The sequence below is a fragment of the Capricornis sumatraensis genome, chromosome 6 (genome assembly GCF_032405125.1).
Source record: "Capricornis sumatraensis isolate serow.1 chromosome 6, serow.2, whole genome shotgun sequence".
NCBI classification, from domain to species: Eukaryota; Metazoa; Chordata; class Mammalia; order Artiodactyla; family Bovidae; genus Capricornis; species Capricornis sumatraensis.
In genome coordinates, this window is record NC_091074.1 from 54586225 (window position 1) to 54602422 (window position 16198).

Genomic DNA, 16198 nt, shown 5'->3' on the forward strand with positions numbered 1-16198 from the left:
GGTTGGTTTAGTGGTGTGTGTTGACTTCTTATTAGGGGTAACTTGTGCCTGCATTCTAGTGGAAAGAGGGGAGGTTCGCCCCCCCCTGCCCCCAATGGGAAGGGTGGTACATTTTGGAGTGCCTGTGGGACTCCTGTCTGTTGATGATTGTTTTTGTGGTTTTTTTCTTGCTTGTTGTTTTGATAAAGTGTCCTGGGTGGATGCTGTCAACAGCTGGATGATACTAGGCTTTGTGTACAGGTGTCAAAATTCTCAGTAGTTAATACCCCCTGGGGTTAGGAGTTCTCTGGCAGTCTGGGATTTTGGACTCAATGCTTCCGCCTCACGGTTCAGGTGTGATCCTTGGTCAGTGGATTGGGCCTCCATAAGTCACTTGTTATGGGATTAAAGGGAGCTACAGCAAACACACCAAGACAAAAAGTAAAACATGACATGAAATAAAAGATGAACCCAGATGGATGGTAAATACAAAGTCAAGATTACAGAAATAAGAGGACATATACACACACTTCCATGCACAGTTATAACCAAAGTATTCTAAGGTATCAACCAATTAAAAGCAGAGCTAACTAATGCTCAATCTGGAAAACTGAGGCTGAGCAGAGTGCCAACTGAGGAATACAGCCAGGAGAGCACAACAGTTTAATTGGTGAAAAGAAAGAGTGAAGGCTAAGAAAAAGAAAAAGGAGAAGGGAGAGAAAAATAGAAAAACAAAAATAAATAGACATATGTGAAAAAGATTTATATATATTCAGGAATAGCTACAGCTGGTAAAGAACTATAAGAAAGCAATCAAATATATAAAAATATATAAACACTTTTAATATATTTTAATATATACATAAAAACATATATATATAAACAAATATATAAAAAATAAAATCAGAAAAATCACTCAAGGGTGAAAAAATTTTTATTTCTTTTTTTTAACAAGAAAATCAAAGAGGAAAACTCCCTAGCACCACAAGTCTAATGTAAAGGTAGAAATATGTAGGGGGAATAAACAGTATGATTTAAAAAAGAAGAAAAAGTTCTCAAGATCATAGTTCTTGGTTGTGGAGTCTGCCCCCATGGATGGGGTTGGGTTAGTGTCCTGTAATATTTTCATGGTTGGGGAGCTTGTGCCTGTGTTCCGGTTGATCAAACTGGGTCTTGTCTCTGAAGGGCAGTGCGTGTCCAGTAGTAGGTTTCCGGTGTCTATGGGTTCAGTATGTCTTTGGGCAGCCCTTCTGGCTTGGCAGTGTTAGATACATCTATTTCTTCAGCCACCTCGAAGTGGCCCTCTCAGCATATCTTCACTGCCACCAGCCCCCTACCTGTTCTCTAGGTAGAGACTTGTGTGGATCATATTTTGGCTCCCCACCCCTGCCCTCTGCATCGTGGAGAGTTGTGTGGGCTTTCCTCAGCCCTCTGAGCTCACCCTCTGTACCACATGGTTTGTGTGCCCTGCAAGGGATTTTGTGTGCCCCTCTTTCAGCCCCGAGGGCCCACCCTCTGTGCCACAAGGTTTGTGTACCCTACAGAGGTTTGTATGTGCCCTGTGCCTCTCACACCATGCCCCCCTCACCCTCTACACCGCAAGGTTTGTCTGTACTTCTGAGGTTTGTATGCTGCGCCTCTCTCAGCACCCTCTTCCCTGCAGGGCTTCTGTGGGCTTCTCTGGGTTCCCCAGGCACACTGTCTAGGCGGGACCACAGTCCATGAGCTGTTTATGAGCTGAGAAGTGCAGCAGCTTTCTCTGTTTTCTGCCTCTAGGTCCCTGCTTTGCCCGGCTTTCCAAGATTCTGCAGCTCCCCTTGGGCTCACCTGTGAGTTCCTGTGCTTGGGAACTGTTCCTCCTTCACTGTTACCTCCCTCCCTCTGATCCAGAAGTTCTCTGTCTCTTCCCTTTTTGAGGCCTTGTACTCTCTCTTATCTCATTCCGGAGTGTGTGTGTGTATGTGTGTGTGTAGTCGCTCAGTTGTGTCTGACTCTTTGTGACCCCGTGGACTATAGCCTGCCAGTCTCCTCTATCCGTGGGATTCTCCAGGCAAGAATACTGGAGTAGGTTGCCATTTCCTTCTCCAGGGAATCTTCCCAACCCAGGGATCGAACCTGGGTCTCCTGCATTGCAGGCAGACGCTTTTTCCTCTGAGCCATAGTAATGCCTGTCACCTAGAGGTTCTTTGTAGGAATTGTTCTGTATCTTGATGAGATTTTGATGTATTTGTGGGGAGGCTGGTGATCTCACCGTCTTACTCCTCTGCCATCTTTTTCTGTCTCTCCAAACTGTGGAAAATTCTTAACAACATGCAAGTACCAGACCACTGCACCTGTTTCCTGAGAAACCTGTATGTGGGTCAAGAAGCAGTAGTTAGAAACAGACGTGGAACAGCTGACTGGTTCCAGATTGGGAAAGGAGTACATCAAGGCTATATACCGTCACCCTGCTTATTTAAATTACATGCAGAATATGTCATGCAAAATGCCAGGCTGGATGAATCACTAGCTTGAATCAATATTGTTGGGAGAAAAACCAACAACCTCAAATATGCAGATGATCTTTCTTGGCTGGCCCTACATCACGTGGCTCATAGTTTCATAGAGTTAGACAAGGCTGTAATCCATGTGATCAATTTGGTTAGTTTTATGTGATTGTGGTTTTCATTCTATCTGTTCTCTGATGAGTGAGGATAAGAGGCTTGTGGAAGCTTCCTGATAGGAGGGACTGGCTGTGGGGAAAACTGCATCTTACTCTGGTGGGCAGTGAGTTGTTGGTTTTTTGTTTTTTGTTTTTTTTGCTCCTTGGAATAAAAGCTATAACCAACCTGGACAGCTTATTAAAAAGCAGAGACATTACTTTGCCAACAAAGGTCCGTCTAGTCAAAGCTATCATTTTTCTAGTAGTCATGTATGGATATGAGAGTTGGACTATAAAGAAAGCTGAATGCCGAAGAATTGATGCTTTTGAACTGTGGTGTTGGAGAAGACTCTTGAGAGTCCCTTGGATTGCAAGGAAATCCAAACAGTCCATTCTAAAGGAAATCAATCCTGCATATTCATTGGAAAGACTGGTGCTGAAGCTCCAATACTTTGGCCACCTGATGTGAAGAACTGACTCATTGGAAAAGACCCTGTTGCTGGGAAAGATTGAGGGCGGGGGAGAAGGGGACGACAGAGGATGAGATAGTTGGATGGCATCACCGACTCAATGGACATGAGTTTGAGCAAGCTCTAGGAGTTGGTGATGGACTGGGAGGCCTGGCGTGCTGCAGTCTATGGGGTTGCAGAGGGTTCAGATATGACTGAGTGACTGAACTGAACTGAACTGGGCAAGGCTGTTCTCAGTAAATCTTTAATCCAATTTTCTGCTAACTGATGGAGCTATGTTCCCTCCCTGTAGTTTGACCAAAGGGCAAACTATGGTAGGGGTAATGGCAGCCTTCCCAAAAGGACCTATGCCAGCTTGCCACACCTCCCAGGACTGCTGCAGTCACTGCTCCTGACCCTGCTGCAGGCCACTGTTGGCCACGCCTCCACCAGAGACTTCTGAAGACTCACAGGCAAGTCAGGCTTAGTCTCTTGTGGGGTCACTGCTTGTTTATCCTGGGACCTGGTGCCCACAGGGTTTTGACCTAGAAAAAGTCAGTTTTCATTCCCATCCTAAAGAAGGGCAATGCCAAAGAATGTTCACACTAATGCACAGTTTCTTATATTTCACATGCTAGCAAAGTAATCGTCAAAATCCTTCAAGCTAGACTTCAGCAGTATGTGAACTGAAAACTTCCAGATGTATAAGCTGGATTTAGAAAAGACGTAAGAATCAGAAATCAAATTGCTGACATCCAGTGGATCATAGAGAAAGGAAGAAAATTAAAAACATCTACTTCTGCTTCATTGACTATGCTAAAGCCTTTGACTGTATGGATCATAACAAACTGTGGAAACTTCTTAAAGAGATGGGAGTACCAGACCATCTTACCTGCCTCCCTAGAAACCTGTACACAGGTCAAGAAGCAATAATTAGAACTGTACATGGAACAACGGACTTGTTTCAGAAGGGAAAGGAGTACGTCAAGGCTGTATTTTGTCACCCTGCTTATTTAACTTATATGCAGAGTACATCATGTGAAACTCTAGGCTCGATGAAACAGAAGCTGGAATCCAGATTGCCACAAGAAATATTGATAACTTGAGATATTCAGATGATACCACTCTTATGGCAGAAAGTGAAAGAGGAACTAAAGAGCCTCATGATGAAGGTGAAAGAGGAGAGTGAAAATGCTGGGTTGAAAATCAACATTCAAAAAACTAAGATCGTGTCATCTAGTCCCACCACTTCATGGCAAATAGAAGGGGAAACAATGGAAACAGTGGCTTTATTTTTTGGCAGTCCAAAATCACTGTGGATGGTAACTGCAGCTGTGAAATTAAAAGATGGCTTGCTCCTTGGAGAAAAAGCTGTGACAGACCTAGACAGCGTACAAAAGAGCAGAGACATTACTTTGCTGTCAAAGGTCTGTATAGTTAAAGCTATGGTTTTTCCAGTAGTTATGTACAGATGTGAGAGTTGGACCATAAAGAAGGCTGATCATCTAAAACTTGTTGCTTTCTAACTGTGGTATTGGAGAAGACTCTTGAGAATCCCGTGGACAACAAGGAAATTAAACCAGTCAATCCTAAAGGAAATCAATCCTGAGTATTCATTGTAATGACTGATACTGAAGCTGAGGTTCCAATACTTTGGCCACCTGATGTAAAGAACTGACTCATTGGAAAAGACCCTGATGCTGGGAAAGATTGAAGGCAGGAGGAGAAGGGGACGATAGAGGATGAGATGATTGGATGGCATCGTGGACTCAGTGGACGTGAGTTTGAGCAAACTCTAGGATATGGTGAAGGACAAGGAAGCCTGGAGTGCTATCCATGGGGTCACAAAGAGTTAGACATAATTTAGCGTCTGAACAACAATTGATAAAAGTGACTTGTAGTTGCCAAGAATTTTTTTTACTGTTTTTCACCATGAATAACTTGAGAAACATTGCTTGGAGTAGCCTTGGAGGGTTAGATTCAGGTAGCTATAAGAACTCTTCTTATATTGTATAAGATAAAGCAGGGTGATTACACTTGGAGGTAGGATGTTGGTTTTAAAAGGAGGAAAGTACTCTGATCAGAGTAGTCTACTTTTAACACTGCTGTTAATGAGATCTGAGACAGTCTCATATTAACTGAGTGAGTAGATGGCCTTTAGCAATATTGGATTGAGGAAGGAGGAGAAGATGTGAATTCATCTCAGAATGAGAGCATACATTTACTAGACAAACGTAGTAGTTTTGGGGGGGAGTTCTGAGTGCCTGTTGAAGTTATGTGGCCATAAATTTGAAGTAAGACCTGTTTTCAAAAATTTCTCCAATTAGTTCAGTTGTTTAGATCCAGATAAATAGAAGGTATATATTTAGGTTTGATAAGGACTCACCTTTTCCCTTGCTAATGTAAATTAGGAATGGTGCGGGGTCAGGAGATCTTTGCATGGGAGTGATTCTCATGCTGAGTTGTGGAACCTCAGCGGGTGAAGGAAAGAAATGAGAAGGGGGATGGTTGATGGTGAAAAGATAGTAGGCTCTGTGGTTTGCAGGACTCTGTAGTCAAACAACAGTTGTAATACCATGGAAATAAAATGGAAGGGAAGAAGGGGGGTGATCAAAGAGCAGGATTGTGGAAATACAGTTTTTGGACGTGGTATGATTTTTTTGGTGAATAGATATCGTTAAATATAACCATAGGAGAGGTTGGCCGAGGTGGTGTTTAGGAAAAGATGGTTGAAGTTGAAGATGTCAAGGAACACAGAGGCCAAAGACTTAAACTGGTTTTCTGTATGTATGTTGAAATACCATGATGGCCAGCATAATGATGGAGAGAAAAGGTAGTCGTAGTCAGATGCTAAAGTCATGATTGAATGAAGGGTGTGAGGAAAGATTTTGAGGGAGGCAGTTAACATCACAAAGATAATGGCTGGTAATGTCTGATCGCATGGTCTTCAAAGGATCTGAAGTGGGGCTCAGTTGACAGAGAAAGTAGTACAGTGGAGATTAATGAGGACACCTTCCCCACCTGAGTCCTGAAGTGTCCTGAAGGATTATGGCAGGAAAAGGTCCCCATTTGAAAGGGCTCCAGGGAGAAGTGTCTTCCAGCAATCACCAAGTTTTACTTAGAACAAGAAGAGAGGACATTCAGAGCAGTATGTGGATAGTATCCTAGCAGACATGGATTATCTAAGAGGCTTGGACTTCCTGTGCCTGAGCTGAACTTGGGTGTACAGAATTAGTCAGTTATGGGAGTTTGTTGGATGAAGGTGTTGAATGAGTTAAAGACAGAACTCAGAACTGAGCTAGAAGGACAGGGTACCATCCGGTTGCTTTTCAGTTTCTCAGGTCAGTGTCAAGAGACTTCTTGGTGTAAAATTGTTTCGGCAGCTCAGTGATTTTTGGTAGCTTGGTGGTCTCTTTTGCTGGGATTGCAAAAGTTATATTTGTTAAATTTCTTGTCCCTTTTTGATTGACTTGGAATTCCTCATGTGTTTGGTGTATTCTTAATTCCATCCTTGTCTCCCAATGACCTGCCAGTTTAGTCTCCTAAAACATGGGTTTCCTGGCTGAACACTATGGCTTCTTGTCTGCTTCCTTCTTTCAGGCCTGTTGAACATTGTTAATTATTTTCAGTCACATAGACACACACATACATATATCTTTTTTTTTTCAAATATTTTTTCTTCACTTCTGTGTGTGTGTTGTAGGAGAGGGAATTTTGGCATATATTCAGTTCATTGTCTGATACTGTCAAAGCTAAACTTTTAAAAAGGAAAACTGATACCAACCCAAATTTCCAAAGATCCCCTGGAGAAGTTCACAACAACCCACTCCAGTATTCTTGCCTGGAGAATCCCATGGACAGAGGAGCCTGACAGGCTGCAATCCATAAGGTTGCAAAGAGTAGGACACAACTGAAGCAACTTAGCACGCATGTACCCTGAACATAAGCGTATAGGTTGAGGATTGAAATCTTAAAATACTAATTTGAATTGCTAGTAGAAAGTAACTGAAAGAAAATGGTTTATTTTGGATTAAAATTAGTAGGATATAATCTTCATCATCGTTTCTGTTATTACTGCTTTATTGAATGTCTGTTGTACCATATAACTATTTTCAGCATTATGATGTATGTGAAATCTTCCTGTAAATATTTAGAGATCTGCAGATTGGCTTTATAAATATTTTGCTTATTCAGCAAGTATATAATGAATGCTACTATATACTACGCACTGCCCTAGATACTCGGTATGTATTACTGAACAAATAGACAAGTAGTCTGGTAGGAGTAGCAGTCTAATTCTAGCAGGATACCTTTTAGTGAGAAAAAAACCCATATTCTTAGACTGTTTGCATTTTTAAAACTATTATCACTATAAAAACCTTATAAACCAGGAGGAAAAAACGATCTCTAATACTAATCTGCTTTCGTTTTATTAGATTGAGGAGCTTCAGCAGGCTTTAACAGTAAAACAAAATGAAGAGCATGACCGACAGAGGAGAATAAGTAACACCCGCAAAATGATAGAAGATTTGCAAAATGAGCTGAAGACCACAGAAAGCTGTGAGAACCTCCAACCCCAAATTGATGCCGTTACAAATGATCTGAGACGAGTCCAAGATGAGAAGGCACTATGCGAAAGCGAGATGATTGATAAGCGAAGAGAGAGGGAAACTCTAGAGAAGGAGAAGAGGAGTAAGTTTTATTAAACTTAGGGTGAAGACATGTTTGTAAAATGGGAGATATGTCTCTGTTGATGGACTTTCTTCTTTCCCTGATCATGTCTAAATGTTTAGCTCTGCTTGTTGAGGAAGCTCATTTAATACCTGTATCTGTTGTGTAATGATTTGCCTCTAGCAGACCATTGTCTTAGGTCAGATTAAGTTGATTAAATTCCCTAAAAATACTTTGTTTTCTGTACAGTCACTCAGTTTTCTATTACTTCTCAGGTCAAATTTAAGCTCTTTATTCTAGCTTTCATAACCTTCTACTAGCTTTATTCCTAGAAGCCTCTCCAGTTTCATAATTATTTTTTTCCTATAGATCATATGGCTAGATCATTATTCAGACAGAGGAGATCTTACAGTCTATCTTCTCAGTATATATGACTAAGCTCAGTTAAAAAACATTTTAAAAAGTATTTAGCAAAATCCTAGGTGTATGGTTTTAAGAGAAGACAAAACTAGATGAGACAGCTTCCTGATCCACTGTCAAGAGTAAGCATTCTTTAACTATTTCAGCAAATTTTTTTCTAATGGTTTTTCATATATCTTAATATTTTTGTTTCTCCATGTCTTGGTTAATCAACTTTAGATATCATCTTTTAATAGTTTGTTACTTTAGATGTGGATTTCAACTTATGACACCTCCCTTACCTATTGTTGTAATTCTCAAGTGGGATTATTATTTTTAATATTAGTAATCATAACATATATTAATGTGACTTACTATAAATATTCTTATTCTTTTTTTGTCATTTAGCATTTGTTGATAATGCTTGAATGCATATTTATAAGCTAAAAATATTGGTACTCCTAGCCTTTCTTTTTACTTTCCTCCTTTCTCATAATCTAATTCTGAAATGTGTACTCTGGTTTTTATAGTTTAAAGGCTGAAATATACTTTATTGAGAACCATAATTAAATGTTATATGTTCTGTTTATGGGTTAATTCAAACAGCTAGAAATATTAAGTATTATTTATGTTATTACAACAGTAAAACTTGTTCACAACAGAGCCAAGTAGTATATTATGACCTTATTTCCATTCATTGATAATTTTTTTAAAGATTTTAATTTACCATTTTTTAGAAATGCCATTTAGTTTGGCATTTCCTTAATTGGGAAAAAAATTAACTTCAAGTTCTGAAAACTTGAATCCTCCCCCTCCCATCTAAACTGATTGTTCTCAAGGTCTGTTACATGAATGATACCTAGGACTTGTCTCACACTTTTTCTGTGTTGGATAAATAGCTATTGCTGAATTCTGTGTCTTCATTTTTTTTTCTTAATTCCTTATTTTCTAAGAGTACATCTTCAGGTAACCTCCTAGGAAGAGATACTTGAGAATTGAGCCTTTGCATCCCTGAAAAATCTTTACTTTGTTCCCTCCCTTTTTTGTTGTATATAAAAATCTGGCTTGAAAACAGTTTTTCTCAGAATTTTAAATACCTATTGTGATTGTTTTTTGATAGAAGTCTAGTGTTTGCTCATTATTTTGTACATGATCTGTTTATTTTTGATAGCTTGAAGATCATCTTTTATCCCAGATGTTTGGAAATTTGAGAATGTTTTGTCCACGGTGGGTCTTTTTCACTGGGCTGGATACTTGCTGAGTGGTATTTATAGCTTTTAGATCTAAGATATTCTTTTGTATTATTAATAGGTTATTTTACTAATTAAAAGTTTTCAGAGAAATAATGCCTTTGTTTTTTCCCCTAATTTTAGGTGTAGATGATCACATTATACGTTTTGACAATCTTATGAATCAAAAAGAAGATAAACTGAGACAGAGATATCGTGATACCTATGATGCTGTTCTGTGGCTAAGAAATAACAGAGACAAATTTAAGCAAAGAGTCTGTGAGCCCATAATGCTCACGGTAAGAAATTTGTTCACCTTAGTAATATCTGTTAGTTTTATTATTATAATTATTGTAGATTTTGTTGTTTTAAGAATTCTTAGTCTTATTAACACCCTAGTTTTCTATTAGTAGACTTGTGGCATCTGGTATGCTGCTGAATCTGTACCCTTTTTAAAGGGTCTTTGATAATAAACCTATGAACTGTTTCTTGATAGAAGTATGAACCTGGCAGCTTATTGACCAAGAATCATGTATAGACTTGGTTATCTGGTTCCTTTGGCAATTGCTATTTTTCGGTTATAATAAGCAATATAGTAAATTCTGCCAAAGGGGTAGAAAACTTCTGTAAATACAGGCTACTGATAAGGGGATACCTGACAGGACAAACAAGAAAATCATCTGCTACAAAAATGAAGCATTCTGAGGATTCTGAGAGTCAAAACCAACAATTTATTGACCTCATAAACATTTGATAGGTCTTATTGGTGACCATGGGTCATCAAGAATGGGGCAAGCTGTATTTGGTAAATTATTTAATCAAGTGTGGGTGTGGATTTAATAGGAAGATTTCCATCTAAAATATTTAAAATAGTAAGTTGGGCTATGAGAAGGAATGAAAAAATTTAAACCATTCTTTGCTAATGATATGTCAGACATTAAAACTTACCCCAAAACGATAAAAGGATCATTTTTACTAGATGATTCTTTCTTAACTTTGGGAAAGAATTCATTGTAGATCCTTGCACGATTACATGACAAGTTCTGTTTTCTGTAACTCCTGTTTATAATACACTTTATTAAAAATCATTTAATATAGTTATTTGTCTTTTATTAGAGCATGCATTGTATTAGCAAAATTAGTAGGCGTAATACTGTGTTCTCTTTTTGCTCAAATATGTATTATTAGAATATTTTTGCCAGATCAGCAAGGGAATACCTCTTTTGGATGCAGGCATTATTGTTTTTATTAATCTAGTAAGGATTGAAAGAAAACACAAGAAAAAAATACGTGACTCTTAGTATAATAAATTATAATGCAAGTGTTATTTTCAACAGATTTTTTATTAAAATGCCAACCTCAAAATACTGTCATCTTCTTGTCACTTGATTTCCTGATAGTAGTCAGTCACCAAGTCAGATTACTAGCTGGCATGTATTTACTTCTTAAATTACATTTGAGTCTGAGATAAAGGGAGATACTCTTGTTATTTTATCCTTTCCTGGAACAACCTTTTACCTTTCCTACCACCTCCTTCCAGCAGTATCCTGCCCACACTTAACTGTACCTTCAAAGGCCTTAAAGTGTTGCCACAGGTCTCTGTTTACTAATATAAGGGTGCATTTATGATACGTTCATGAATTTTAAAACAGATTACCGGATAGATATTAGAAAGGTTTCATTTTTTAAAATAGCGAAACAGGAGCCTGCCATTAACTACCAGAACATCTTGGAGTGCTACACCTTCTTTGGGTACCTGTTTATGTCTTAGTACTTTGTGAAGATGTTGCTTTGAAAAACTTTGCCAAATATTTTCTTCACTAATCTCATAAGGAATAAGAGCTCACTAAAAAGCTGATCAAGGTGCAAAACCAACAGGGTGGCCAAATCTTCCTTCAGGATATCAGCAATGGAGTGTGTATACACTTGGAAAAAATTGTCAATTACTACAGGAAATGCAGAAACTGACCAGTGACAAAAATGACCCCTACTTATGTGGCTTCTTTGAGATTCATTACCTAAACAAGCAGGTGAAGTTCATCTAAGAGTTAGATGTCCATGTAACCAACTTAACAGAATGTGTGGGCCCCAGAGTCTCATATGGCAGAAAATCTCTGATAAGTGTATCCTGGGGGAGAATGATAATGAGAGCTAAGTCCTAGGTTGGCTTATCTATTTAAAAAAAAATTTCCTTTGGTGATATTGGAGTTACTTTATCCACTTTATTCTTCCAGCAAAGTAGTTTGATACCAAAAAATTTGTGGAACAATAGACATCTAATGTCTATAGCATTTATGTCTGTGTAACAATATTTTATATGGCTGTGATTTTTTTTTTCTGTTTGCTTGTGTATCAGTTTCCCCATGTTTCTATACTGACTGATATTCTATCATTTCAAGTAATACTGACCAACAATTTATGTGACAAACACTGTACTAATTTTTTTTATATAATTTCTTTCAATCCACTTTTAGTCCCATGAAGTATAAACTGTTTTACTCTACCCATTTTACAGATGAAGTAACTAAAGCTTACAGAGATTTGGGTGGTACTTGATCAAGATCAGGATAGGAATTGAAGTGACATCTGTTGGATCCTAGAGCCCTGGCTCTTGAACTGTTGATATCTTAGTATTTTCCATAGCACTGAGCCTCACATGCAGAAGTGTCTATTAGTCAATATTTTTGAAATAAGTAATTAAGTTTATGCACTTGTAGTATAAACCTAAGGTTTCTCTTGAAAGCACTAACGAGTGAGTGAATGAAGTCACTCAGTTGTGTCCAACTCTTTGCAACCCTATGGACTGTAGCCTGCCAGGCTCCTCCGTCCATGGGATTTTCCAGGCAGGAATACTGGAGTGGGTTGCCATTTCCTTCTCCAGAAGATCTTCCCGACCCAGGGATTGAACCCAGGTTTCCCGCATTGTAGGCAGAGTTATAATTCGTCCATAGCCAGTTTTTTTTCATTAGTCTCAAAATTTTATTTAGGCCTTTGTGTTTTTATACTAATTAGTGTTTGCAGTGGATAGTATGAATTTCTCTTAAAGACAGTATGCATCAGGTGCTGTTAAAGTCTTAGCTTTTGCTTTACTATGTATGGACAGTAAATTAAACAGATATTTCCAGATGTTGACTCTTCAATACCAAACTGTTCTTTTTTTAATCTACTTTTTTCTCAAGGATTGAATTTAACCTAATTAAATAATTCTAAGTTAGATATAGTTACATTCTAGTAATCAGTTTGGGTTTCATGAAAATCAGCTTTTCTTTTTGTTTTGTTTAGATAAATATGAAAGATAATAAAAATGCCAAATACATTGAAAATCATATTCCATCAAATGACCTGAGGGCTTTTGTGTTTGAAAATCAAGAAGATATGGAGGTTTTCCTCAAAGAGGCAAGTACTAACCAGCATAATATTTTAACTTACTTCACACTTATTTTCCAGTGCTTGAGTTTTTAACTTCAATCTGGAGCAAAAAATGATAATGACCTACTATACCAGCAATAACTCTTATATAAAATCATTCAGATTCACTAATTTCTTTTTTGTGCCATTATTGAGGATTGAATTTGTTTTACAAGAGGACAAACAGCCCATAATTCCATCTGTAACATATTTTGAAATTACGATTTGGAATTAACATGAAGTAGTCTGTCACATTAAGAAAGAGAAACATCTTGATGATGAGTCTTTGGTCTTGGACATCCTTTTTGGAAATGTATTGGAATGAACTCAGTTTTTCTTTGGAGAGGGAAATAATATAATATTGCTTCTTATTATAAATAAAACATCTGCACTTCCCTGATGGTCCAATGGTTAAGACTGCACTTCCAGTGCGGGGAGTACAGGTTCAGTCCCTGGTTGGCGAATTGAGGTCCTATGGGCTGCATGGCGCAGCCAAATAAATATAACTTTAAAAAGAGTGAGAATCCTATGTCTGACTAGAGAAACACCACTGACCAAGAATCTAAGCCACTAGAAACCAGCATGACTTAGTTAAGAGCATAGACTGAACAGACAGGCTACCAGACTTTGAATTCTGGCTTTACTGCTGTTTTAAAAAACTCAGTGTTTTGTATCTTAATTTCTTCACTATAAAATGGAGATAATATCTACTTCAAAATATGGTCATGATGATTAAATATTAAATGAAAAAGTTAAGAGCAGTGTTAGGTACTGTAGTTTTCACTGTATAATAATATGTATTGTGAGCTATGTATGTTACTATCTTTCCCTTTTGCAATATGCCTTCTATTTTTTAAAAAACCCTGGAAAGATAAAGTTTAGATTTTGTTTTGGTTTAACTTTTTCTAGTAAGTCTAAGTAAGGACAGGACCCTGAATCAGCTTAAGTGGTCCTCTGTTTCTCTGGTACACAAATTACTGGAACAAATCTTTACTTTCTTTGACTTTCACTATATTGACCTCCTTCTGGTTTGGGAGTTGGCAGGGAATATGAATATATGATGACCAGATAAAAAGGCTGAATCTACAGACGTATAGAATGGACTCCAAAAAGTTAGGCATCTGTGTAGTTAAGAGCTATTTAAGTCTAAGCAGTTGGGTTCTTGACCTGATGTCACTGAAAAAGTAGTTTACTTGGTTTACAAGTCTGTGAGACATGGCACAGTGTGAAGGGCCTAGAGTCAGGTGTAATTAGATGATTTCTGTTTTGTAAATGACCAGCTTAGCCTACACTGAGTAACTGGATTTGCCTCAAAAACTCATGCTTCGTCTGTGCTAAGAATTTGAACCATTTAAGAAGACATTTGTTATTTAGTCACTAGGTCATGTCCACCTCTTTTGTGACCCCATGACTGTAGCTACCAGGCTCCTCTGTTCATGGGATTTCCCAGGCAAGAATACTGGAGTGGGTTGCCATTCCCTTCTCTAGGGGATCTTCCCAACCAAGGGATCAAACCTGTGTCTCTTGCATCTCCTGCATTGGCAGGCAGATTCTTTTACCACTGAACCAGCAGGGAAGCCCCAGTAATATGACATAGGTTCCAGGAAATTTGACCTTTTATTTTTCTTATATTATGAGAACTATCCATTGCATCTCATTATTAGGACTAGAACTGCTTGCATGTGTGATTTTTTTGTGTGTATATTTTAAATTATGAAGTTTATTGTATGTAATCTCCTCCTGTAATTATGTCTTCTGGAATACCATTTCCCATCCTTTGGTAACTTACAAACCGGTTGCTCAACTGTGTTGTTGTTCAGTCACTCAGTTGTGTCAGACTGTTTGTGACCCCATGAACTGCAGTATGCCAGGCTTCCATGTCCTTCACTATTTCCCAGAGTTCGCTTAAACCCATGTCCATTGAGTCAGTGATGCCATCCAGCCATGTCATCCTCTGTGGTCCTTTTCTCCTACTGCTTTCAATCTTTCGCAGCATCAGGGTTTTTCCAGTGAGTCAGCTCTTCTGTCAGGTGGCCAGAGTATTGGAGTTTCAGCTTCAGCATCAGTCCTTCCAATGAATGTTCAGGACTGATTTCCTTTAGGATTGTCTGGTTTGATCTTGCAGTCCAAGGGACTCTGAAGAGTCTTCTCCAACACCACAGTTCAAAGGCATCAGTTCTTTGGCACTCAGCCTTTTTTATTGTCCAGCTCTCACATCTGTACATAGCTACTGGAAAAACCAGAGCTTTGACTATATGGGCCTTTGTCATCAAAGTAATGTCTTTGCTTTTCAGTATACTGTCTAGCTTTGTCATAGCTTTTCTACCAAGGAGCAAGCGTCTTTTAATTTCATGGTTGCAGTCAACCATTTTCAGTGATTTTGGAGCCCAAGAAAGTAAAGTCTGTCTCTGTTTTTGTTGTTTCCCCATCTGTTTGCCATGGTACTGGATGCCATGATCTTAGTTTTTTGAATGTTGAATTTTAAGCCAGCTTTTTCATTCTCCTTTTTCACCTTCATCAAGAGGCTCTTTAATTCCTCTTCGCTTTCTGCCATTAAGGTAGTGTCATCTTCATATCTTTATTGATTTAATTTCTCCCAGCAATCTTGATTTCAGGTTATGTTTCATGCAGTCCGACGTTTTACATCATGTACTCTGCATAGGAGTTATATAAGTGGGGTGACGGTATACAGCCTTGATGTACTCCTTCCCCAATTTTGAACCATTCTGTTGTTCCATATCTGGTTCTCACTATTGCTTGACCTGCATACAGGTTTCACAGGAGTCAAGCAAGACGGTCTGGTATTCCCATCTCTTGAAAAATTTTCCAGTTTGTTGTGATCCACACAGTCAAAGTTGGTGAAGCAGTAGATATTTTTCTGGAACTCTCTTGCTATGTCTATGATCCAGTGGATGCTGGCAGTTTGATCTCTGGTTTCTCTTTTTCTAAATCCAGCTTCTTGTACATCTGGAAGTTCTTAGTTCACATACTGTTGAAGCCTAGCTTGAAGGATTTTGAGCATTATCTTGCAAGCATGTGAAATGAGTGCAGTTGTGCAGTAGTTTGAACATTCTTTGGCCTTGCCTTTTTTGGGGATAGGAACGAAAACTGACCTTTTCCAGTCCTGTGGCCACTGCTGTTTTCCAGATTTGCTGGCATATTGAGTGCAGCACTTTAACAGCATCATCCTTTAGGATTTGAAATAGCTTAGCTGGAATTCCCAGAGAAGGCAGTGGCACCCCACTCCAGTACTCTTGCCTGGAAAATCCCATGGACGAAGGAGCCTGGTATGGGGTCGCCAAAAGTCAGGCACGACTGAGCGACTTCACTTTCACTTTTCACTTTCATGCATTGGAGAAGGAAATAGCAACCCACTCCAGTGTTCTTGCCTGGAGAATCCCAGGGACGGTGGAGCCTGGTGG

General features: G+C 38.7%; 1 protein-coding gene across 1 annotated transcript in view; it reads left to right on the plus strand.

Moving 5' to 3' along the window:
* SMC5 (structural maintenance of chromosomes 5) overlaps nucleotides 1-16198 on the plus strand; it is a 99174-nt gene that overhangs the window by 60024 nt on the left and 22952 nt on the right. Inside the window, exons 9-11 of the mRNA XM_068973781.1 lie at nucleotides 7506-7761; nucleotides 9513-9667; nucleotides 12651-12764. Of these exons, the coding sequence (XP_068829882.1) occupies nucleotides 7506-7761; nucleotides 9513-9667; nucleotides 12651-12764 (525 nt within the window). The remainder of the gene's footprint in view (nucleotides 1-7505; nucleotides 7762-9512; nucleotides 9668-12650; nucleotides 12765-16198) is intronic.